This window comes from Leucopleurus acutus (genome assembly GCF_964270905.1).
Source record: "Leucopleurus acutus genome assembly, chromosome: 4".
In the NCBI taxonomy this organism is placed as follows: domain Eukaryota; kingdom Metazoa; phylum Chordata; class Mammalia; order Artiodactyla; family Delphinidae; genus Leucopleurus; species Leucopleurus acutus.
Window position 1 is genome coordinate 143672872 of NC_139146.1, and position 27133 is coordinate 143700004.

Here is a 27133-nt window from a genome sequence, read left to right on the forward strand (position 1 = left end):
ACCCTCATAGTATCAATGGACAAGAGATCTCCTTCTCAACACTAAGACCCAGCTCCACTCAACAACCAGCACGCTACAGTGCTAGACACCCCATGCCAAACAACTAGCAAGACAGGAACACAACCCTACCCATGATGCAGAGAAAGCTATCGACAAAATTCAACACCCATTTATGATAAAAACCCTCCAGAAAGTAGGCATAGAGGGAACCTACCTCAACCTCATGAAGGCCATATATGACAAACAAACAGCCAACATCATTCTCAATGGTGAAAAACTGAAACCATTTCCACTAAGATCAGGAACAAGACAAGGTTGCCCACTCTCATCACTATTATTCAACATAGTTTTGGAAGTTTTAGCCACAGCAATCAGAGAAGACAAACAAATAAAAGGAATCCAAATTGGAAAAGAAGAAGTAAAACTGTCAGTGTTTACAGGTGACATGACACTATACATAGAGAATCCTAAAGATGCTACCAGAAAGCTACTAGAGCTAATCAATGAATTTAATAAAGTAGCAGGATACAAAATTAATGCACAGAAATCTCTGGCATTCCTATACACTAATGATGAAAAATCTGAAAGAGAAATTAAGGAAACTATCCCATTTACCACTGCAACAAAAAGAATAAAATACCTAGGAATAAACCTACCTAAGGAGGCAAAAGAGCTGTACTCAGAAAACTATAGGACACCCATGAAAGAAAGTAGAGATGATACAAACAGATGGAGAGATATACCATGTTCTTGGATTAGAAGAATCAACATTGTGAGAATGACTATACCACCCAAAGCAATCTACAGATTCAATGCAATCCCTACCAAACTACCACTGGCATTTTTCACAGAAGTAGAACAAAAAATTTCACAATTTGTATGGAAACACAAAAGACCCTGAATAGCCAAAGCAGTCTTGAGGGAAAAAAACGAAGCTGGAGGAATCAGGCTCCCTGACTTCAGACTATACTACAAAGCTACAGTAATCAAGACAGTATGGTACTGGCACAAAACAGAAATATAGATCAACGGAACAGAATAGAAAGCCCAGAGATAAACCCACGCACATATGGTCATCTTATCTTTGACAAAGGATGCAAGAATATACAATGGAGAAAAGACAGCCTCTTCAATAAGTGGTGCTGGGAAAAGTGGACAGCTACATGTAAAAGAATGAAATTAGAACACTGCCTAACACCATACACAATAATAAACTCAAAATGGGTTAAAGACCTAAATGTAAGGCCAGACACTATAAAACTCTTCGAGGAAAACATAGATAGAACACTGAATGACATAAATCACAGCAAGATCCTTTAAGACCCACCTCCTAGAAAAATGGAAATTAAAACAAAAATAAACAAATGGGACCTAATGAAACTTAAAAACTTTTGCACAGCAAAGGAAACCATAAACAAGATGAAAAGACAACTCTCAGAATGGGAGAAAATATTTGCAGATGAAGCAACTGACAAAGGATTAATTTCCAAAATATACAAGCAGCTCATGCAGCTGAATATCAAAAAAACAAACTACCCAATCCAAGTATGGGCAGAAGACCTAAACAGACATTTCTCCAAAGCAGATATACAGATTGCCAACAAACACAGGAAAGGATGCTCAAATCAGTAATCATTAGAGAAATGCAAATCAAAACTACAATGAGGTATCACCTCACACCAGTCAGAATGGCCATCAGCAAAGAGTCTACAAACCATAGATCCTGGAGAGGGTGTGGAGAAAAGGGAACCCTCTTGCACTGTTGGTGGGAATGTAAATTGATACAGCCCCTATGGAGAACAGTATGGAGGTTCCTTTAAAAACTAAAAATAGAACTACCATATGACCCAGCAATCCCACTACTGAGCATATACCCTGAGAAAACCATAATTCAAAAAGAGTCATGTACCACAGTGTTCATTGCAGCTCTATTTACAATAGCCAGGACATGGAAGCAACCTAAGTGTCCATCAACAGATGAATGGATAAAGAAGATGTGGCACATATATACAATGGAATATTACTCAACCATAAAAAGAAACGAAACTGAGTTATTTGTAGTGGGGTGGATAGACCTAGAGTCTGTCATACAGAGTGATGTGAATCAGAAAGAGAAAAACAAATACCACATGCTAACACATATATATGGAATCAAAAAAAAAAAAAAGGTTCTGATGAACCTAGGGGCAGGACAGGAATAAATATGCAGACGTAGAGAATGAACTTGAGGACACAGGGAGGGGGAAGGGTAAGCTGGGACGAAGTAAGAGTGGCATGGGCATATATACACTACCAAACGTAAAATAGCTAGCTAGTGGAAAGCAGCCGCATAGCACAGGGAGATCAGCTCGGTGCTTTGTGACCGCCTGGAGGGGTGGCATAGGGAGGGTGGGGGGCAGACGCAAGAGGGAGGGGATATGGGGATATATGTGTACATACAGCTGATTCACTTTGTTATAAAGCAGAAACTAACAGAGCAATGTAAAGCAATTATACTCCAATAAAGACGTTAAAAAATGTATACCCTGTGATAAATCATAATGGAAAAGAATATGAAAAAATATATGTATAACTGAGTCACTTTGCTGTACAGTAGAAATTAACACACCACTGTAAATCAACTGTACTTCAATAAAATTTAAAAAGGTAAGTAAATCAAGTCTGCCAACAGCTGCACTAGTAGGTAGGAAATGAAAGGGGAGGATGCCCAGAGCTACAGCGAATGCCTGGCAGAGCTGCGCAACCTGCCGGAGCACAGCCAGCCACTGCCTCAGGGTGATGAGCACAGGACAGACTCGGATGTGCGAGGAGAGCTCTGAGGCAGCCCTTTCCTAAGGAAGGAGCTGAGCCGAGAAGCGCCTTTGATGGGAGGCTCCCGTCCCATCCCATCCCTCGGGCTTGAGCCAAAGAGCTTGGGAGCAGCCCTGAGGCACAGCCCCCCTGACTTAAGACTGATCCAAGACTGGGGTCACAAAACCAGCTGTGGGTCAGGGCTGAGCAAGTGGTGGCGATGTGTGCACTGGAACCAGTTTAAAACAGAAGGGAGAAGTGGGTCCTATGGCTGAGAATTTAACTCCATTAAAAGAATGGAGACTCAGTAGAGAACAAAATGGTACTGCGCACAGGAAGCGCATGGCAGCAGAGGCTCAGCCCACCCCCATCCCGCGAACCTTGCTTTGGAGCTTTGGTGGCTGGCATTCCTGTTGGGAAGACCGCACTCAAGAAAGCACGCGCACATTTTCCGAGTCATGTCGCGGGTGGGAGGCTGCCCGAGCTCCTCTCAGGGGGTAGAGTCACTGGAGGGTTCAGGAGGGTGGCTGGGGCAAAGAACCCCCATCAGCCCCAGAGCTCCCTGTAGCCGGTTACAACCACCACCGGGGGCGGGGCGGGGGGGAATTACTCTGCAGGAAGAGAAGTCCTTCTGAGAGCAGGGTCACCTGTACTTTGCTGCTGTGACAAGAAGGAACAACCAAGCTTGCAACTTAAAAGTGAGCAGAGCAAGAGATGCTGTTCGCCTCAGCTGGGATTTACTATCTCTCTGCCTTTGAGTCCCGGGAAAGCCCACAGCATAGAGAAGTGGGGTGCAGAGAGGGTGGGAGAGGTGTCACCCCACTCCCACCACTGCAAACTCTGGCTTGTTTTAAACGTTCCATCTTTACATCCTGTAAAACTAATGTCAGCGAGGAAAAGCAGTATTTATGAGCACCTGCTGTGTAGCTGGTGCGGGGCCATCACATTCTTCACACGTTCACCTCACTTGTTCCTCCTAAGAGCTCTGTGAGGTGGGAATTTTGTCCCAATTTACTCAGGAGAAGATTGGGGCTCAGACTATGTTCTTCCACAGAACTGAGATGGTGAAAACCATGGGATGGGAGTTAAATCGATCTGAATCCCAATGCTGGGATGAATTCTCTTGGCATAAGTGCAGCTGGCTAAACACAGCCAATCACACAAAAACTTCAGAGTCCCTGGTAACTGAGATGCAAGCCCGCCTGTAGTCTCTGCGCCCAAACAACTCTGGATTTCCTCTCTCCTAATCGTCTCCAGTGGATGTCCTCAAAACCAAACTTTGCTCTCTGCCCACCAGGATTCCCAGTCCATGGACAAACAACCTAGCAAGTTCCCTCTCCCTCTGCAGAGGGTTTTCTCCTCTCCAGGGGCCCCTGACTCAGAAACAACAGCAACAACTGGGTTGTTCCGCACCCCACGTCCCTCACAGCTGGGAAGAAGGATGGAGTCTTTCTCCTACGGCTGTGCTCCTTCCAGGCTGCTGCCCCTGCATGGAACCCCACTCCTTTGTACGTCAGGCCATCAGGCCCCACCAGCCTCTGTCTCCACTTTCTGCCCCTCACTGACTGCCCCCGATTCCCGTGCAGCCCCGGAGAACCCTGCCTCACAGTCTTCATGTCATTAGACTGCCACCATCCTGGGACGCTTCAAAATCCCCAGAGACAGATCCAATGGCCCGGCTTTTGCGTTCCTCTTTCATCACCGATAATCTTATCCACTAATAAATCTGCCCACCCCTGTGAGCACACCTTCAGCCTGTCCTTGACCTTGCTACTCCCTCTTTGAAATCTTGATTCTGAACACAGACCCTTTCTCAGTAACCGCTATCGCACCGTCTCGAACCCAGCATGGTTCCCTGTCCTCTGACCTTGTTTCTTTGGGCCTATCAGCCGCCTCTTCTTTAATCCCCCTCCTTCCTCTGGACCACATCAGCCATCACCTTGATGATGATACTTCTGATTTTCCATGACTCATTGCTGCATATGCCTGGTAACCCTGAATGAATCCAGTGGCCGCAGTCTCCATGCCTGCATTGGGTTGCTGATAGAAAAATAAAATCATAAAATCACAGAGAAGAGTAGCACAAGGAATTTGTAATAATAGCTAAGAGTTAGTAACCGAGTGTTAGTTGAATGCTTACCTCATGCTTGGTGCATGGATTATTTCATTTCATCTTCAGAACCACTCCATGCAGTAGAGATTAATATTATTCCCACCTTCAAGGGGAAGAAACTGAGTCTTCGAGAGGGAACAACATGCCTACCGTCACAGAGTGGAGAGAATGAGGGAGCCCAGGTTCACGTGTGGGCTGTACGGTGGTCCAGGGGCCACACCTTGGCCACTAAGCCACAGTTAGCGTCATCCATCTTAACGGGGCCCTCGGCGCTGCCTGCAGCCATCCGGCTGTGATATCCTACGATGCAATTTTAGACCTTGTCACCAACTTTTCTACCTTTCCTCCCACTCTCAACAGATGACCGTGCCTCCTAATTATAGAGAAAACAGGAGACGTCAGACCGTTCGTCTTGCTCTCCTGCCACCAGATGTACACTTACCTGCAACGCTCTCCATGGCTGCCTTTCCCGCCTGCTACAATGTGAAATTTTTAAAGAGGAAAAAAGGCACAACTATAAGATAACAGACATGTTCTTTCCAAGGGGAGAATAAAACCATTTTATTCCGGGGGAATGTTAAAACAAAGCCATATACAATTTGTAACAAATACAATACAATTGTTTGTTCCCTAGTCCTGAATAATTACAGTATATACAAATTCAATAAGGCACTGGTTCCCCAAAAGAACACAAACGAGTCTTCTTTTGAAACAGACAGACAACAAAATCCCGTATATATTCTAACTTTTCTCCAAAAAATATGGCATTGTTTTTTTGTTTTGTTTTACAAAAGGAATGATGACTGCTAAACTGAGTCACTTCTGACGCCTTCTTTCATTTCCACGGCTATGTGACTAAGTTTTCTAAGGAGATATAACTACAGAATTATTCAAGTTTTAAAAAACTGTACTTCTTTCAGTGCCTTTCACCTACAAAGAAGAACCAGAACAGACCAACAACATAAAACACTGAACTTCTAACGAACAGGCGTGACTGCAGAAACGTGAAAGTCGGTCATGACTCAGGACTTGCTCTACCTGACTACACAGCAATTGAAATGTGTCAGAGAATTCCCTGTAAATAAAACCTTAGCGTGTTTTCTGAGAAGCTTCGTTTTGAGAATAAAAAGAATGGTCGCTAGTGACTCCTGAGCTGTGCTTTCCAGGGGGTCAAAGGCCGGTCTCCTCACACACAATGTTCGTAGCACTGCCGCCTGTGATTTAACAATCTACACCTTTTATAAATAAATATTACGTTTCATTTAGTACTTTATCCTAATAATATTTTACGCTCTAATCCACATAATGGAGTTGTGTCAGACTCCAAACTGAACATAATATTTATATATACATATATATTTATATAATATATACAAACATACATAAACTATAAAACCAAACATCTTAGCATACAAAACTTATATTAGCCAACAAGTAGTATTTTAGGATTCCTTTGCAGGGAAAAGATTAGAAGAAAATTTTAGGCTTTGATATAGTCCTAAAGGTAAGCATCAACTACATTATTTCCAGGTTCCCACTCTTCTGTTGAAAGACAAAACGAAAAAATAAAATTCGCTTCTGAGCTACCAGAAATTTAAAAATCAAAATGAATTATTTGCAAGTGAGTAGTAGGTAGTCTCTTTAAGAACAATTTAATATTCCCTAAGCAAGGTGGATTTTGGTCAGACACAAGGAAAACTCTATTCATAAGTAAATTCTTGTTTCATTGAAAGACTATAGTAACTAAATGGGTCTTTTTCAGTATCTCTGGAATACCTTTTAAATGTTCATAGTGAGTAAATCAGGTTGGGGATTAGAAAGTAAGCTAGTCATTCTTCCAAAGCAACCAAACATAACAGAGAAGAAATCTGGCTACTATTTTAATCTCTTCCCATTCTTCACAGGAACCAACACCTCCCTAGAAATCTAGTTTACTTTGAAATTATCACCTCTCCACAATATATTCTGATTTGAAGTTATCCATGTATAAGAACTTACCTAAAAGAAAACACATTTTTACCTAAGAGATAAGCCCAGCATCGCTTAAATTTAGGGAAAATCAAGAAACAGAAACATGTCCCCACTTAACGGACATAAATGTGTACTTATTTGTTTCGTAGACAATCTGATTGGAGGCGCTTAAGTTTCTCTCCTAGGCTCAGATGACTATCATGCTTAGCTCTAGCCACATACTCCTGCTAAGCTATCACAAAGAATACGATTTGACGCAAGAGGAAGGAACCTTTACACTGCTATTGAGGTTATCTTAATATCAATAAAAGCAGCATTCTGATTATATTTGGAACCAACTGTTTTTAATCTTCGAAAAATGCAGAAACCTTTTTCGTCTTCAAGGATTAAGGAAATATTCTTTCTTTGTTACAAAGGAGATGTGGTTATGAAGCACTGGGGAGTGAGTGCTGAATACAGAAACTGTTTCTCCTTATGCTTCTCCCAAACCGTAAGCACAGCTCACAGCTGGTCTCTGTTCTAGGATGCTTTTCTGGAGGAACAACTCACCAGTGCAAGCCCACTTCAGAAGTGAGGAAAATGTTTTCTCGTTTTTAATGCAGCTGTCACATTTTCAAAACCCTCCATCCTTCAGCCACCAAGTGGTGAAATGAAAATGTGTTATAAAACACTGCCCCCTGGAGTATTCTGGAAGGAACATCTTTTTTTTTTTTTTTTTTTAAAGGGCTGGGCAAGGGGGTACTTTCCAGTTCTTTACTAAACACTACGGAATTTCTAAGAAGCAAAAGAAAACCACAGTCAGGAAGTAAATGAATAAAGTTGAGAGGGATGTGTACAATTTTAAGCTTTATTAGGTTCCTGTTGCTAAGGAATACTGGCCCTGTCAATGATCTGACTCACGTTGCTCAAAAGTTAAAACCCCGCGTGAGTGAACGGGTGAAAAGATGTTTTGCACAAGTGCCACAGAGAAGAAAAAATAATAAATTAAAAAGTGAATTGAACGTTATGAGAATAAAATAAACGGAGTCAGCATTCCTAAGATGTGAAGCTATCACATAAGATATTAAGATATACATATTCGATCCGTATCTATTCTAGAATAATAAATCAGCAGCCGTAACAGTCTGTGGCCTCCACCAGCATTCCTCTGCTGCCCCATTTGGAGGTTATATTTATCTATTTAAAAATTAAAATTAGTTAAATTAACCTAACATATGTTTCCTCTCCTTCCCTTAACTCAGACACATAAAAGGCGGATAATAACAAAAAGAAACCATATTTGTCTGTACATAGTAAGTTGTGCATACATTTCCCCTTGCGCTCTGTGAAGGGCTCTTCCACGTACGGAAGAAACAAGCCATGTGCACCTGTACCCTCATCCCCTACCTTGCTGACACTATCTTCTCACAGCACAAGAGCAAAGTATCTCTATTCTAAAGCGCCTTGTCTTCAACACAACTGATGGCAATTTTATACTTAATATTGACCCCTTCATTTGAGAGATCAAAAGCATGTATGGGTCAATTCTCTGCCCATAAAAAAAAAAACAGCTTTGTTTGTGTTTAACGAAAAGGAAGGGACTTTACCGTGAAAGAAAAAGCCTACCAGAATCAGAAACACAAAGCGGTTCTGAGGAACAGTGTCAACATTTACTTCTAACAGAGTCCCATAAAACCTTCATTTGTTCCATATCCTATAAAGCTGCAAAAGGTCACCTGTAGGAATCCCCAAACGTGGTCCCAGACAGGTGGTGCTTGTACCCGGGTGCATTCACATTGCTGCGGCCGCCCCGGTGCAGGCCTGGCCCGAGCGGTCTGAAGAGGCGCAGGGCGCAGGGGCTCTGAAGGTGAGTTCCATGCTGTTCTCCAACTTCACCGACTGTTGGTTGGTAGAGTGCAACAGAATTTTACCAATGGAAACACGTATTTGAATTTACCTTCCAGGAGAGTTTCTGGGAAGAACTTTGCTGTTATTATTTAAACTATAATAGTATAAACCTTAAAACATCTACATTATTTGTTTTATTTTGGCAAAATTAAAGCATCTTTTGGAAAAAAAAAAAAAAAAAGGCAATCCCAAAATACAGGGCTTTCTTAGAAAGCAACATGCATCGTATCTTGAACAAGTTACCCAAACAGTTTCTCCCTCCTACAAACAGACACGATGAATCCGTGTTTCTGGGAACTTCTCTTTGTCCAAGCTGCTCCCTGAGAGGTGAGGCTAAACTTACTGGGAAGCAGGACGACGTTCACGGCTTGTACTGTGGACGCTTCTGGAACATCTTTTGCTCTGCCCACAGACAGAAGAGTAGCTACTGGCTTTCTCCAGAGATGCTTATTTTTGCCCTCAATTCAGAGTTTAATGTCCTGGGACTCTGACATTTTGGCAAGTGTTTTCTTAACCCGCAGTGCTGTCAGTCTTGAAGCAGGATTGTGAGCCCAGCATTCTGTCATGAGTTTCCCCATCTGCCTTAGACACTGCGGGAAGGAAAAGGAAAAGGAGTTAGAGAAATGTATTATCTGTAAGGCTGGCACTTGGGATTGGCGTTTAGTTTTGGGTTTCTGAAGTTTGAATATATATTTTTAAAGATACTCTTAAAACCATGTAGGCGTAAAATTCCATAAAATTTCTTCTCTCATCATGCAAAGCTTAAATGATGAAAACAGATTTTCATGGCTTCCTTGTGATAGGAGCAAGCAGGTGGTTTTGCTGATCGTACAAGAGCGCCTCTGAAGTCAGATTAAACACATACAAAAATACCCAGGGAGTCTGTATTCCACTGCACACTCCCAGATTGTTTCTAACACCCGGTGAGCTCAAATCTTTTATCTAATTCCATACTATTCAAACAAACATGGTTATTCCTAAATCACAGCTGTCTGCTATAATAATAGCATCACACTGTACCATTTAACAAGATTAATGACCTGTGCACAGCCTCACTACAACTTTCTCCTGTGTTCTCCTGTGGTACATCAATTATTGGCCTTCCTGTTGAAAAGCACAATTTCACTTCATTAGAAATCCTCAGTGAAGGGATTTTGAGTAATACCAATGCCCATAACCACCTTCAAAATAATATAAATTCCAGCATTTCATAAAGCTTTCTGCACAGCTCACTGGAAAACATATGTATTATTTAGCATTTCAGTAACTGGCCACAAAACCAATGAACCAAAGGTTATTTGGAAATGCATTTAACAGTGAAGAACTCATTTATAAACAGTGTTCTGTCCACTTGTCTGCACTGACTTTGGTACATTTTTTGGGGGGATGCTTCAAACTCCTCTCTGAATGTTCCTGGACAGGTTTAGAGGCTCAGAGGGCAGGTGGGGCAGGAAAGGCAAGGCTGGCCGGCTCACTCCTTCCTCTGGGCAGCTCCTTGTTAGATCTGGTTAGGTTTCACCAGGACGGGCTCAGAGCCAGGCCAAATGTGGATTTTTCCCACAGCATTGCGTCATCCTTATTGACGGAGAACCACAGCACAGTCGGGCATCTCGACTAGGTCAACTTGTACCACTTCTGTGTATAGAAACCCGAATTCTTCAGATGCCTTACTTTTCTCTCATCAAAACGGGAGAATGCTGTACGTGAGTTTGCCATGGAGAAAATTCACGATGCTTTACAAACACACGTGCAGTTATTTAACGGCCTTTATGCAAGTGTCAGGACATCACCAACAAATGAAATAATGTTACCGATTATGCAGGCTAAATGCTGACCCATTCCATGTATTTTGGAAGTGGCAAAATCAAAGAGGAGAAAGGAACAGATAATTTAACACACTGCGCTCAGCTCCATATAAATTACTGCCATGAGGCACCCTTACATCACAGCAAAGAAAAAGAATTCCTGTGATAAATATTTGGAATTTTGGCAAAAGGAGAAAAGTCCGTTTTGACACTGGTCACAACCACATGGTGACCTACAGCCTCACCTCATCACTGCTCCACCGGTTGGGGAAGGAGGGACGCAGCTTCTTGATACACACGATCTCTCTCATGTCCTCATAAGAGGGATCGCTGGGCACTAGATCATGATAGGGAAGCTGATATTCTTCCACTATACCTGAAAATATGGTTTCATTAACGTTATTATTTTCTGTGAAGAGGAAATAAAAGTCTCACAAATAAACTATTCTCTAAGGAAAGTTCTATCGGTACCAAAGACAAGTTCAGGTTGAAAAACAGCAAAAACAAAAGCAAAACCAGCACCAACCTTGAAAACAATGTGCCCGAACGATACGATCTAAGTTTTAAAAGTGAAAAGAAAGCATAATGAAACATATTATATGCCTTCAAGCCTTTTTTCTAACTTCCAAAAGCTAAGTAAACAAGCATCTCAAGTTTACTTCTGATTTTATAAAGGCTCTTGTACCGTGCGCCAACGTGTTAAAATCTATATTAAATCTCGTTGCGAATTTGCCAGACACACCCCAAATGCATACTGCACAATATGTAACTATTTCTACTACTGCAGCGTGCGTTTGTGAACCTCATAATAAATTCGCCAGTGTATCCTACTTGAACAAAATGTCAGATTTACATTTGTTCTGCTTAATCATAAGAATGCATTTTTGCACATTTAAAATTTAGAAAACTATACACATCTGAAAATATTAACCATGATTTTTAGGTGCAATGACTGTCTGATTTTTCTTCTCTAAATTTCCTGCATCTATCTGAACTGTCTACAAGAAATGTATCACTATTAGAAAAAAAAATATGTAGTGTTGAAAGAACGGTTAAGAAATACAAAAGAATGTCATCTTTAAGGAAAGGTACTTATGCTAAATTCTATCCCACTTCATTTCCCTAGTATCTAATTTCTACCTTTTTTCCTCTTGTCCTTTAAAAGAGCAGGCTGCCTGTGTCTTCTTTCTGACATTATTTGAGTAACTCCTCACAGTAATTATAAGCAGCCTCTGTCCTCAGAGGATGCTGCTCTGAACAGTCTTTCCAGAGAACCATTTCTCCCTATCCTAAATCATCTTTTATAGAAATTTCATTGCTTTTTATCTGAACAAGATGATACTGTGGTGCTCCAAAGACAATGGTGCTTCAAGGACAAAGGACAACCCTGCCTGAAAAAGTTTCAGCGTTACACCCCCTACCAGACTCTTAATCGCCCTCCCCACTATGTTGCCATGGTTACGAAATTCCTGAGCCCACCTGGGTGACGCCCACCTGGGCAACAGAACCTGTCCCAAATAAGGAAAGGCATATGCCCTGTCCCACTCCCACCCTATAGAAGGAAGGTACATGTGTCTCTACCAGTCAGTAAACGACATTTTCACCTTGGACCATTCCTTTGTTTTCTGGCTACAAAAACTGATCAATAGCACATGTTCAGGCTCGACTCTCCCAGACTACTAGGAAGTCTGCCCGCTGTTCTGGCAGCGACCCTTCCCTCTAATCAATTCTATCTTCTTTACATTCTGCCTTGTGTCTGGAAATTCTTTTCCAACCTGCGTTTGGACCATGACAGCTACCACCAGGTCGGAAGATAATACACTACATCATAAAATTCACTGAGGGTTTACTCTAAAAAAAATCTGGAGCCTGTATTATGTCCTTTCTTGTAAACTCAAACCCATTTATAATCATAAAGGACTAGAAGGTTCGACAGTTTTTTCAGACCATTCCAACTCACCATTTATTCTGTCCCCTGCTGAGATCACAGAGCATAATTATACGTATTATCTATGTTACTATTTCCTTCCACTGTGTGTCATCTCTACAGAAGATCAGGAAAGCACAAGGTCTAATGGATAGGAGACGCTCACTTCATTCCCGTTCTTCCTCCTTTTCTAATTCTCAAGGCAATGGCTCAGGAAACATCTTGAGAGAAAGGATGATGTCAATCTAATTTATCTCAAATTTCCCTCAGTGCCTAATGCTGGTGCCATTATCTGGATGGACTAATGCATGGATGGTGGGGTAGGTGCATATACGAAAACAGATATAGAGCCAACCACATAAAATTATCAACTGATCTGAGTCCGTCTTTGAACTCTAGGCCTTACCCCTTTCTCCTTACCATGCAATTAAGTTATCAAAATTTCCCATGTCTGCTGCCTTTGTGTTTGAAACTTCAAAACTTTCTTTTGCTTCCAGAGTTTGAAAGGCCTACAGCTGGATGTGTCTACTTCACCCAAAAGTACCTGGACTAGAAAGATGAGCCCCCAAACTTGCAATATCTTCATAAAGGAAAGTGCTAGAGAATAGAATGTGTGTGCTTTGCCTGCCTGGAGGAGAAAAGAAACTCATTTATTGCGAGTCTACTATCTACCAGGCATGGAGGTAGGTATGTTATATAATTTATCTTATTAAATTCTCACAAACACATTTATGAGATAGCATTATTATACACACTCTACAGATGAGGAAAGTTGGCTTCGAAGGATTAAGTAACTTGCCCAAGGCCATATAGTTGCTATGAGGTAGAGCTGGGAATCTCTGACAAATATACATCAATCTCATACACTTTAGTACCAAAGGTAACATTTTAGTACCTCTTGAACCTCCACAGGCAAAGACAGCCCTAGCAAGGCAATTAATATCCTGCTGTTTACATAAGGCTGGCTTTTTTTTTTAAGCAGAGAATCATTTCTCCTTTATTCCGGTCCTCCTCCAGTTTTCAAATATAGGCCTCCTGTAGCCCTATTCGCTTTAGATGTTAGGAAAACATAATTAGAAAAGTAATCTTGTACTTTACTACTCCTTTAACTTCTATAAACCTGTCAATAAAATAAGTGTAGGCATATTATTCAAAAATAGGCTCATTTATTCTTAATAAAGCATGAGATCATAATTATGATGAGAGATTTATAGAATATCTGGTTAGGAAAATTTTCCTACATGCATTAACTTTCCTTTTGGACTAAAGACTTCTCTTACTTTAGAGGGAATGTGTTCTATTTTAAGAGGCACAGAATTCCCAGAGTGATTAGAAGGCACGACATCATTGAAGATGATCTTTCTACAAAAGTGTGAATGCCTGTTGATTTGCTGTTTCTCCTTCCTATTTAAATATTAATCTAAATATAAGTTAAGTCTCTGCCAACCAAAATGAAAATTCAAAATAATAGCTAACACGTACTGAGTGCTAGTTATACGCCAGGCAGTTTTCATTCTTTCTACAATCATTGAAACCTCACAACCATCTGAGGTAGATCCAATAATTCACCTCTTTCTGACAATAAAAAAACGGAAACGGAAAAATTTAGTAACCTGTCAAAGGTTCACAGATAATAAACGGCAGGTCCGAGAAAAAGAATCCCCCTACTAGTTAAGTGCATGCTGCACTTTCACACTCTTGGACAAGCTCAACGTTTTGAGAACGTGAGGAACTAGCCGTCACGAGGAAAGGCAGCAGTGTCAAGGTTTCTGAACGAGCACAATCGTGAGTAGAGGCATAAACAGGGCGCTTGATACTGAAGAGCCTGCAACTCAGCCCCTCCCCTACTCAAAAACAGATCATGCGGCAGTCAGCAAAATACTACAAGCAACAATGTTACCTCTGAATATTTAAGAATGTCTTCTTAGTCTTACTAGGGAATCCTTACGTTTGTAGAAAAGTTATCATGAACAATCATGATATTCTTAGGCTTGAACTTCCTTTTGATACAAACTGATGTTTTCAAACTGCTTCATGAGGAAGTATTACAGAAAGTCAAGAAGTAGAGGGGTTCCACAACGGGTGCCCCGCCCTACATTTCTGTGTCTCCCTTCATCTGTGCACAGGAAGCCACAGGGAAAGCGTCACCGATGTTGGGGGTGGAGCCAGGAGGTTGGTAGGAAGAAGCTGGAAGGGGCAGGAGAGGGGGGTCTGACTTGACAGAGCAACTGCTGGAGGAAGAGCTCAAGAGAGAAAGGAGAAAACACATATGGTGGAAGGGGGTGATCTCTGAAAAGGCAAGAGGAAGCTCTGGAAGAGACTCATGAGTAGCTGGCGAAGGGAAGGAGGCAGTCAAAGATAATTCTAAGAGGTTAAATATCGTTTCCTGGGAGGACTGAGTCTGCGTCAACAGAAATAAAGGGGAAAATCAAATCAAAGCTGATTCTGCAAACAAGACAACTCTGATTTCTGATCAGAAAGAAAGGGTTTGTAGCAGCTCCAACAGTATCGCTGTCACTTACCTCCTGATACACATCTCCTAGCAACCTCCCACAGGATGAGTCCAAAACTGTACATGTCCGCCATGATGTAAGACTGAAAGTGATTTCTATTCAAGCTCTCATCCAACACTTCTGGAGGCATATAGCGTTTGGTGCCAACTCGAGTGTTGGGTGGTATGTCAACTTCATTCGTATCACTAAGGAAAAAGTAAAGCAAAGCACTATAAGCACTGAGGAGGACCAACAAATGACAATCAAGGTGATTCCTGACCCAGGGCTTTAATGAAAGGTGGGAAAGGATATCCTTCCAGGGTTCCTTAAAAAATGCTTCCTGCCAAAAGTTAAATATTCACAGGTAAAAACCCAATGTAGATGATGTTCAATCAGGATGAAGCTGCCACATATAGGATAGCATTGCCACTAGATCAAGTGTAAGCTCTAAGTTATTGCTAAATATCTAGAAAATACCATCCTTCCCTTCATATTTTAGTTGCTTTGCTCATAAAATTGGCAGGTGCACATGTCAATTTGGTTTGAGACAGTATTTCTTAAGCCAAGTGTTGGGAGGCTTTTATAGCAAGTAAAAAGTAAAGTACAAACAAGTAAAAAGGGATGGGAGGAGAGGACCAACAAAGATTTGCAAATGTTTTATTTTGATAAGCAGAGACCTATAAAAGAGCTTTCTACTATCACTATTATTTCATAAACCGAATAACATGTATTTTTAATAGCAAAAGGAAGTCACTGAATATAATATCTTTAGCTTTAAGAAAATCTCACAACATGATCCATTCGTTATTATTCCCCACAGATGGCGAAGAAATTCCTGATGGAAGGACATCGATCTAGAGGCTGGCACACGGGAACCACGGCCTCGGTGCCGCGAGCTGGAGCCGGAGCTACGAACCCATGTTGCAGAGCTGCTAAACTATGATGACTCGAGGGGCTGACCATTAAATGACAGGATGCGTGTGACATCGCTGCCAGTGCAGCAGCGAGCACACAGCACAAGTCTAACAAGTCCCACAGCTCAATAGAAACTACTGGGACTGAGGGGTGATGAGCCCCCATTTAGACGGATGATGAAACTATGAGACAGAAAAGGTCTTGTACAAAAACTCACAATTAAACTGAAGTTTGTGGAAAATCTTGGATAAACCTTCCTCTCTCCTGATTCCCAAGAAAGAGTTTTTCTTTTTCTTTTCATCACACTCCACTGACTCTCAAGCATTTACATGTTCTTTTTCCTCAACGTGGAAAACAGTTGCATAAGTCAGATATCACATTTATCATGCTGTGTCACAGACAACTGCAAACTTAGCGAAACACTAGTGGCTTTTGGGGAAAAACCCTCTGGGCCTGATCTTATCGCCTCAATCTCTGTCTTCTAAAACTCTGTATATCTCAACACTGTTTACATTTACTAACACTTATACAGCTTCATTCTTACGACCGTTTAAAATTCACTTCCAGCTAAAATCCTTAAGCTAAAGCTATTTCATCAGACGTGTCACTAGGATACTCATTAGGCCCCTTGGGATCTTCTAAAAGCAACAACTCTGAAGGAGCCTCTTTTCCTAAAATAAAAGTTAAAGTGGAAATTGCTTAAAATGAAAAAAAACTACCGAGCTGGTTGGTACTCCTTACCATCTGTGAACGTAGGTCTTAGTGCTCTGGGCTCTTTTCTAAGACTAGAAAGAGTTTAAAACGTGAATCATAGTATTTACCAGCAGGATACAATAGAAAAATGTCACCTGTGTACCTAAATAGTACACAGTAAGGAAGGAACGTTGAGCAGAGAAGAGGCTTAATGATAACCATTAGATTTAAAAGATGCCACAAAGGCTCCATCTTCAATTATAAAGCAATTTCTCTCCTCTTCTACCCACTGACACCTCTTATGTGAACACACAGTGGATATTTCATTAATATGTTATATGTGTGTGTTATAATTTATAATTTTGAATCATTAGAGAAAGACAGTGCTGGGATTGGATAGAGGATTCTGGGTTCTATGCAGAGAAACGAACATGGGGGTTTGCAGATGGAAAGAAGATGGTAAGGGGCCTAAATTACATTCCAGAACATGTCCTGGGAAGGGAAACCAGAAACAGTCCTAGCATGGGCCCTACAGGAGCGCATTTAAGCCAAAGACATACTCTGACCACAGGGGATAAAGATTTTAGGCAATTCCTTTCCATTCTTACACTTAGGTCCTTAATGTTTTATTTGGATTCGGGAGGCCAGGAAGGGCTGATGGAATTCGTGACATGGAGACATCTATTGGAAAACTAAGAGGTAACTGGTATTCGATGATAACGGAATTAAGATCTGTGATGGGCAGACTATACATAGTTCTCTAAACTCTCATTCCCTCACACACTGAAAAAACATATAGTCAAGGATGTGGCTTGCCCATCAAAGGCCCCCAAACCAGTCCCTTACACAGGCCACGTGTGCTCGGCACTGCCGTACCTCTTCAACCTTCCTCTCCCCATCCTAGGGGTTTCCCCACTAGTATCTGAATAAACATCTCCCCTGGGAGTATCTGAGTAAATATCTTCCCCTAGAAGAATCTGAATAAATATTCTCCCTTGTAGTATCTCAATAAATATCCATCTTCCACCCTAAGACAGTAAACTCCTCTGAGCTCTGAATAACTGTCATCATCATTTGTTATGTCCCTAAAGAGCACAGCCCCCTTCATCTCCACTCACAGTGTGCCTTGCACATGGCAGATAAAGAATATACTTTAAACGAAAGAAGGAAAAGGCCTTTTTATAGTAAACGTCACTGTGGGTGATTTAAGGAGATACGTAAAAATTTCTGTAGACCATGAAAGGAGACATTACAGGTATACAGGAAGATAAACTGAATTTTGTTAAGCAAATTAATTTTGTAACAGGTGACTATTAACCCAACGGCACATGCCTTTAGCACTATATTTAAAGAACAAACATACTAACTATAAGTAATTCCCAGCTGACATTACAAAGTATCAGATGCTCCAAGATACACAGCTCTGTCCCTTCTTCCCTCGGGAGGGTTTCTCTACTTGAAAGTAATTATACTGTATTTCTCTCCCAGGTCTTCAGTCACATCATCTTACCCGTCCTCAAATAAGGGCAGAGAAAAATGGAACTTGTATTAATCTTCAAGACCAAAAGGAGAAATTAAAGTGATTTAACACTCGGGCAGCAAGAGTAAAAGAAGAAAAAGAGACGGGAAGTAGAGTCAGACAGTGCCGAGCCTTGAGGCTAGGTACGGAGTCACTGACGGAAAGGGCCAAGAAGAAGGGGGGAAGAAGAAAAGGCCAGGTTGCCTTCAGCTTCCCCTGCCTTCCTTTTCCATGGAGGGCGGGAGGGCTGAGAGCCGATGTTGGCAAGAAAAGATGGATACAGCACAAGGGGGCAGAGTCGGAGAAGAACTCCGAACCCACAACATGATTCCATGTGCCGCAGTGGCTACACGCACACATATGTGTGTAAATTGTCAAATCACATACAGGAAATATAAATGCCAACCAGGATACTGGTTACTTCTGGGTGGAAAAGGGAGGATAAAACAGGGAGGAGAATACAAAAGGGTCCTTTAACACTGGATTTCTTTTTTTAAGAAAAAAGACCAGACAAAAATAAGACCAATTGTTAATGTCATTCTTAAATTATTACATGAGTGACTCATTATTTTTTATATTATCTGTATGTTCAAAATATATTATAAATAAAAAGAACAGCAGGATGAGGACCAAGAAAAGTATACATATCAAGGATTAAGGCACAGGTTAGAGGCACAAGGCTCTGAAGATCAAAAGTCCTCTAAATAAACTGGACAAAAGTACAGAAAAGATACATTTCTACCATCAAAATGTGGGTGCTGCATTCACTGTAGAGGAAACACGATCTCTCTTCTCCTTTCCCATAGAGAAGGGATGGAAATATTTGCACAAAAGGGTCATGATTAAAGAACTGGGTTTAGAGAATTACAGGGGCACTGTTACCCAATCATGTTTTTACAACTAATACTTCTACTAGATCCAACAAGGCTTTTGTCCCTGTTAATGTGAGTACCACTAAGATACAGATTTAAGTGGAACTGGAAGAAAATAAAAGTAAAATTTGAATAAAATAAGTTAAGGGATGTTGAGTAAATTCCTCTCCAGGAAAAAACCCTGTGCTAGAATCATACTTTAATGGGTACTTTTCTTATGAACTTTAGAGACAGCAGGGCTGGGACAGTATAAAATAAAAATACCTAAAATTTTCTGAGTAAGAGATGAACAGTCAGAGACCTTCAAGATGGCAGAAGAGTAAGACGTGAAGATCACCTTCCTCCCCACAAATACATCAGAAATACATCTACACGTGGAACAACTCCTACAGAACACCTACTGAATGCTGGCAGAAGACCTCAGACCTCCCAAAAGGCAAGAAACTCCCCACGTACCTGGGTAGGGCAAAAGAAAAAAGAAAAAACAGAGACAAAAGGATAGGGACAGGACCTGCACCAGTGGGAAGAAGCCGTGAAGGAGGAAAGGTTTCCACACACTAGGAGCCCCTTCGCGGATGGAGACTGCGGGTGGCGGAGGGGGGAAGCTTCGGAGCCGCGGAGGAGAGCACAGCAACAGGGGTGCGGAGGGCAAAGCGGAGATTCCCGCACAGAGGATCAGGGCCGACCGGCACTCACCAGGCCGAGAGGCTTGTCTGCTCACCCGCCGGGGCGGGCGGGGCTGGGAGCTGAGGCTCGGGCTTCGGTCGGAGCGCAGGGAGAGGACTGGGGTTGGCAGCGTGAACACAGCCTGCAGGGGGTTAGTGCGCCACGGCTAGCCGGGAGGGAGTCCGGGGAAAAGTCTGGAGCTGCCGAAGAGGCAAGAGACTTTTTCTTGCCTCTTTGTTTCCTGGTGCGCGAGGAGAGGGGATTAAGAGCGCTGCTTAAAGGAGCTCCAGAGACGGGCGTGAGCCGCGGCTATCAGCGCGGACCCCAGAGATGGGCATGAGACGCTAAGGCTGCTGCTGCTGCCGCCACCAAGAAGCCTGTGTGCGAGCACAGGTCACTCTCCACAGCTCCCCTCCCGGGAGCCTGTGCAGCCCGGCACTGCCAGGGTCCCGTGATCCAGGGACAACTTCCCCAGGAGAATGCATGGCCTGAGTGAGCCAGAGCCCCCGAATCAGCGGCTCCTTTAACCCTGCGAAGAACAGACACCCTCAGGCGATCCACACCCAGAAGCGTGTCCAAATCCAAAGCTGAGCCCTGGGAGCTGTGCAAAGAAGAGAAAGGGAAATCTCTCCCAGCAGCCTCAGGAGCAGCAGATTAAATCTCCACAGTCAACTTGATGTACGCTGCATCTGTGGAATACCTGAATAGACAACGAATCATCGCAAAATTGAGGCAGTGAACTTAGGGAGCAACGATATTTTTTTTTTTCCTTTTTCTCTTGTGAGTATGTGTATGCTTCTGTGTGTGATTTTGTCTGTATAGCTTTGCTTTTACCATTTGCCCTAAGGTTCTGTCTGTCTACTTTCTTTTTTTAGTATAGTTTTTAGCGCTTGTTATCATAGATGGATTTGTTTTTTGGTTTGGTTGCTCTTTTATTTTATAATTACTTTTAAATTTTTAAAATTTTTTTTTTAGTAACTTTATTTTATTTTTCTTTCTTTCTTTCTTTTTCTCTCCCTTTTCTTCTGAGCCATGTGTCTGACAGGGTCTTTGTGCTCTGACCGGGTGTCAGGCCTGTGCCTCTGAGGTGGGAGACCCAAGTTCAGGACATTGGTCCACCAGAGACCTCCCAGCTCCACATAATATCAAACAGCAAGAGCTCTCCCAGACATCTCCATCTCAGTGCTAAGACCCAGCTCCACTCAAAGACCAGCAAGCTCCGGTGCTGGACACCCCATGCCAAACAACTAGCAAGACAGGAACACAACCCACCCATTATCAGAGAGGCTGCTTAAAATCATAATAAGGTCACAGACACCCCAAAACACACAACCGGATGTGGTCCTGCCCATCAGAAAGACAAGATCCAGCCTCATCCACCAGAACACAGGCACTAGTCCCCTCCACCAGGAAGCCTGCATAACCCACTGAACCAACCTTAGCCACTGGGGGCAGACACCAAAAACAACGTGAACTACGAACGTGTAGCCTGAGAAAAGGAGACCCCAAACACAGTAAGATAAGCAAAATGAGAAGACAGAGAAACACACAGCAGATGAAGGAGCAAGATAAAAACCTACCAGACCAAACAAATGAAGAGCAAATAGGCAGTCTACCTGAAAAAGAATTCAGAATATTAATAGTAAAGATGATCCAAAATCATGGAAACACAGTGGAGAAAATACAAGAAACATTTAACAAGGACCTAGAAGAACTGAAGAGCAAACAAACAATGATGAACAACACAATAAATGAAATTAAAAATTCTCTAGAAAGAATCAATAGCAGAATAACTGAGGCAGAAGAACTGATAAGGGACCTGGAAGATAAAATAGTGGAAATAACTACTGCAGAGCAGAATAAAGAATGAAAAGAATGAAGACGGTCTCAGAGACCTCTGGGACAACATTAAACACACCAATATTCGAATTATAGGGGTCCCATAAGAAGAAGAGAAAAAGAAAGGGACTGAGAAAATATTTGAAGAGATTACAATTCAAAACTTTCCTAATATGGGAACAGAAATAGTTAATCAAGTCCAAGAAGCACAGAGACTCCCATACAGGATAAATCCAAGGAGAAACACGCCAAGACACATATTAATCAAACTATCAAAAATTAAATACAAAGAAAAAGTATTAAAATCAGCAAGCGAAAAACAACAAATAATATACAAGGAAATCCCCATAAGGTTAAAAGCTGATCTTTCGGCAGAAACTCTGCAAGCCAGAAGGGAGTGGCAGGACATATTTAAAGTGATAAAAGGCAAAAACCTACAACCAAGATTACTCTACCCAGCAAGGATCTCATTCAGATTTGATGGAGAAATTAAACCTTTACAGACAAGCGAAAGCTAAAAGAATTCAGCACCACCAAACGAGCTTTACAACAAATGCTAAAGGAACTACTCTAGGCAGGAAACACAAGAGAAGGAAAAGACCTACAATAACAAACCAAAACAATTAAGAAAATGGTAATAGGAACATACATATCGATAATTACCTTAAATGTAAATGGATTATATGCTCCAACCAAAAGACACAGACTGGCTGAATGGATACAAAAACAAGACCCGTATATATGCTGCCTACAAGAGACCCGCTTCAGACCTAGGGACACATACAGACTGAAAGTGAGGGGATGGCAAAAGACATTCCGTGCAAATGGAAACCAAAAGAAAGCTGGAGCTTCACTGGCGGCACAGTGGTTGGGGGTCCGCCTGCTGATGCAAGGGATGTGGGTTCGTGCCCTGGTCCAGGAGGATCCCGCATGCCGCGGAGTGGCTGGGCCCGTGGGCCATGGCCGCTGAGCCTGCGCGTCCGGAACCTGTGCTCCTCAGCGAGAGGGGCCGCAGCGGTGGGAGGCCCGCGTATCACAAAAAAAAAAATAAGAGAAAGTTGAAGTAGCAATTCTCCTATCACACAAAATAGACTTTAAAACAAAGAGTATTACAAGAGACAAAGAAGGACACTACATAAGGATCAAGGGATCAATCCAAGAAGAAAATGTAAAAATTGTAAATATTTGTGCACCCAACATAGGAGCACCTCAATACATAAGGCAAATGCTAACAGCCATAAAAGGGGAAATTGAGAGTAACAAAATCATAGTAGGGGACTTTAACACCCCACTTTCACCAATGGACAGAGCATCCAAACTGAAAATAAATAAGGAAATACAAGATTTAAATGACACATTAAGCAAGATGCACTTAATTTATATTTATAGGACATTCCATCCATAAACAGAATACACTCTCTTCTCAAGTGCTCATGGAACATTCTCCAGGATAGATCATATCTTGGGTCACAAATCAAGCCTCGGTAAATTTAAGAAAGTTGAAATCGTATCAAGTATCTTTTCCGACCACAACGCTATGAGGCTAGATATATCAACTACAGGAAAAAAATCTGTAAAAAGTACAAGCACATGGAGACTAAACAATACACTACTTAATAACAAAGAGATCACTGAAGAAATCAAAGAGGATATCAAAAACTACCTACAAACAAATGACAATGAAAACACGATAACCCCAAACCTATGGGATGCAGCAAAAGCAGTTCTAAGAGGGAAGTTTATAGTAATACAATCCTACCTCAAGGAACAAGAAAAATCTCAAATAAAAAACCTAACCTTACACATAAAGCCATTAGAGAAAGAACAACAAAAAAACCCCCAAAGTTAGCAAAGGAAAGAAATCATAAAGATCAGATCAGCAATAAATGAAAAAGAAATGAATGAAACGATAGCAAAGATCAATAAAACTAAGAGCTGCTTCTTTGAGAAGATAAACAAAATTGATAAACCATTAGCTGGACTCATCAAGAAAAAAAGGGAGAAGACTCAAATCAACAGAATTAGAAATGAAAAAGGAGAAGTAACAACTGACACTGCAGAAATACAAAGGATCATGAGAGATTACTACAAGCAACTCTATACCAATAAAATGGACAACCTGGAAAAAATGGACAAATTCTTACAAAAGCACAACCTTCCAAGACTGAACCAGGAAGAAATAGAAAATATAAATAGACCAACCACAAGAAATGAAACTGAGACTGTGATTAAAAATCTTCCAACAAACAAAATTCCAGGACCAGATGGCTTCACAGTCAAATTCTATCAAACATTTAGAGAAGCATTAACACCTATCCCTCTCAAACTCTTCCAAAATATAGCAGAACACTTCCAAACTCCTTCAACAAGGCCACCATCACCCTGATAGCAAAACCAAAGATGTCACAAAAGAAAGAAAACTACATGCCAATATCACTGATGAACATAGATGCAAAAATCCTCAACTAAATACTAGCAAACAGAATCCAACAGCACATTTAAAGGATCATACACCATGATCAAGTGGGGTTTATCCCAGGAATGCAAGGATTCTTCAATATATTCAAATCAATCAATGTGATACACCATATTAACAAATTGAAGGAGAAAAACTATATGATCATCTCAAGAGATGCACAAAAAGCTTTTGACAAAATTCAACACCCATTTATGATAAAAACCCTCCAGAAAGTAGGCACAGAGGGAACTTATCTCAACATACTAAAGGCCATATATGACAAACACACAGCCAGCATCATTCTCAATGGTGAAAAACTGAAAGCATTTCCACTAAGATCAGGAACAAGACAAGGTTGCCCACTCTCACCACTATTATTCAACACAGTTTTGGAACTTTTAGCCACAGAAATCAGAGAAGAAAAAGAAATAAAAGGAATCTAAATCGGAAAAGAAGAAGTAAAGCTGTCACTGTTTGCAGATGAAATTATACTATATATAGAGAATCCTAAAGAAGCTACCAGAAAACTACTAGAGCTAATCAAACAATTTGGTTATGTAGCAGGATTCAAAATTAATGCACAGAAATCTCTTGCATTCCTATACACTAATGATGAAAAATGAAAGAGAAATTAAGGAAACACTTCCATTTACCATTGCAACAAAAAGAATAAAATACCTAGGAATAAACCTACCTGAGGAGACAAAAGACCTGTAAGCAGAGAACTGTAAGACACTGATGAAAGAAATTAAAGATTATACAAACAAATGGAGAGATATACCATGTTCTTGGATTGGAAGAATCAACATTGTGAAATAGACTATACTACCCAAAGCAATCTACAAATTCAGTGCAATGTGTATCAAACTACCAATGGCAATTTTCACAGAAGTAGAACAAAAAATTTCACAATTTGTATGGAAACACAAAAGACCCCAAATAGCCAAAGCAGTCTTGAGGGAAAAAAACGGAGCTGGAGGAATCAGGCTCCCTGACTTCAGACTATACTACAAAGCTACAGTAATCAAGACAGTATGGTACTGGCACAAAAACAGAAATATAGATCGATGGAACAGGACAGAAAGACCAGAGATAAACCCATGCACATATGGTCACCTTATTTTTGATAAAGGAGGCAAGAATATATAATGGAGAAAAGACAGCCTCTTCAATAAATGGTGCTGGGAAAACTGGACAGCTACATGTAAAAGAATGAAATTAGAACACTGCCTAACACCATACACAAAAATAAACTCAAAATGGATTAAAGACTTAAATGTAAGGCCAGACACTATAAAACTCTTAGAGGAAAACATAGGCAGAACACTTCCTGACATAAATCACAGCAAGATCCTTTTTGACCCACCTCCTAGAGTAGTGGAAATAAAAACAAAAATGAACAAATGGGACCTAATGAAACTTAAAAGCTTTTGCACAGCAAAGGAAAACATAAACAAGATGAAAAGACAACCCTCGGAATGGGAGAAAATGTTTGCAAATGAAGCAACTGACAAAGGATTAATCTGCAAAATTTTACAAGCAGCTCATGCAGCTCAATATCAAAAAAACAAACAACCCAATCCAAGTACGGGCAGAAGACCTAAATAGACATTTATCCAAAGAAGATATACAGATTGCCAACAAACACATGAAAGAATGCTCAACATCACACATCATTAGAGAAATGCAAATGAAAACTACAATGAGGTATCACCTCACACCGGTCAGAATGGCCATCATCAAAAAATCTACAAACAGTAAATGCTGGAGAGGGTGTGGAGAAAAGGGAACCCTCTTGCACTGCTGGTGGGAATGTAAATTTATACAGCCACTATGGAGAATATGGAGGTTCCTTAAAAAACTACAAATAGAACTACCATATGACCCAGCAATCCTACTACTGGGCATATACCCTGAGAAAACCATAATCAAAAAGAGTCATGTACTAAAATGTTCATTGCAGCTCTATTTACAATAGCCAGGACATGGAAGCAACCTAAGTGTCCTCGACATATGAATGGATAAAGAAGATGTGGCAAATATATACAATGGACTATTACTCAGTGATAAAAAGAAACGAAATTGAGTTATTTGTAGTGAGGTGGATGGACCTAGAGTCTGTCATACAGAGTGAAGTAAGTCAGAAAGAGAAAAACAAATACTGCATGCTAACACATATATATGGAATCAAAAAAAAATTAGGGTTCTGATGAACCTAGGGGCAGAACAGGAATAAATACGCAGACGTAGAGAATGCACTTGAGGACACGGGGATGGGGAAGGGTAAGCTGGGATGGAGTGAGAGAGTGGCATGGACTTATATACACTACCAAATGTAAAATAGATAGCTAGTGGAGGCAGCCGTATAGCACATGGAGATCAGCTCGGTACTCTGTGACCACTTAGAGGGGTGGGATATGGAGAGTGGGAGGGAGATGCAAGAGGGAGAAGATATGGGGATATATGTATATGTGCAGCTGATTCACTTTGTTATACAGCAGAAAGTAACACAGCATTGTAAAGCAATTATACTCCAATAAAGATGTAAATAAATAAATGAATAAATAGAGGGAAGTAAGGAAAGGAGGGAGGGAGGGAGGGAGGGAGGAAGGAAGGAAGGAAAGATGGGTAATTTGGGAGGTTGGGGGTAAGGGGCAAGCCACCTGGAGAGAAGAGGGGTTCTCTCCCAGGCCCAGGGTTATGACAAAACACTAAGGTCCTATAGGAAAAATGTTCTGGTAGTGTGAATTTTAATAACTAAATTTCATGCAATACCCTACAACACACCCCAGTAAAGATGTGTTCAATCTTGAGCTGACAGTGTTTGCGGAAGAAAAGAATCAGCAGCTACATCATGTAGAAAAGGTACAACACGTATCAGAGATGTAAGGCTGACGTGACAAAGAGGCAGACAAGCTCCTTAGGATCCACAGATGTGCTGTGAATGACACTGAGTTCCCTGCTGCACTAGGGAGGAATAGGGACAATAAAGCCTAATTTTATTTGAATCTCAAAACCTAGGGTACCCTCAGCTGGGGTTCCATAAAGAGGCATGACAACCAAGTTCCTATTTCTGACCAACGTCACTTGACTGACAGTGGCAGGATATAAAAAGAAAGCCAGCATGGTGAAGGAAGAGGTCCACACTGATGACAAAGGGCCCCCTACACGGATGCACACTTTGAG

The 27133-nt window shown here is 41.3% G+C and overlaps 1 protein-coding gene across 1 annotated transcript in view; it reads right to left on the reverse strand.

Moving 5' to 3' along the window:
* Nucleotides 1-8805: 8805 nt before the first annotated feature.
* Nucleotides 8806-27133, reverse strand: part of BMPR1B (bone morphogenetic protein receptor type 1B) — a gene marked incomplete at its 5' end in the record, with an annotated part of 107234 nt that continues 88906 nt past the window's right edge. Inside the window, 3 exons of the mRNA XM_082837852.1 lie at nucleotides 8806-9351; nucleotides 10812-10942; nucleotides 15016-15191. Coding sequence (XP_082693978.1) covers nucleotides 9226-9351; nucleotides 10812-10942; nucleotides 15016-15191 — 433 coding nt within the window. The 3' untranslated portion in view covers nucleotides 8806-9225. The remainder of the gene's footprint in view (nucleotides 9352-10811; nucleotides 10943-15015; nucleotides 15192-27133) is intronic.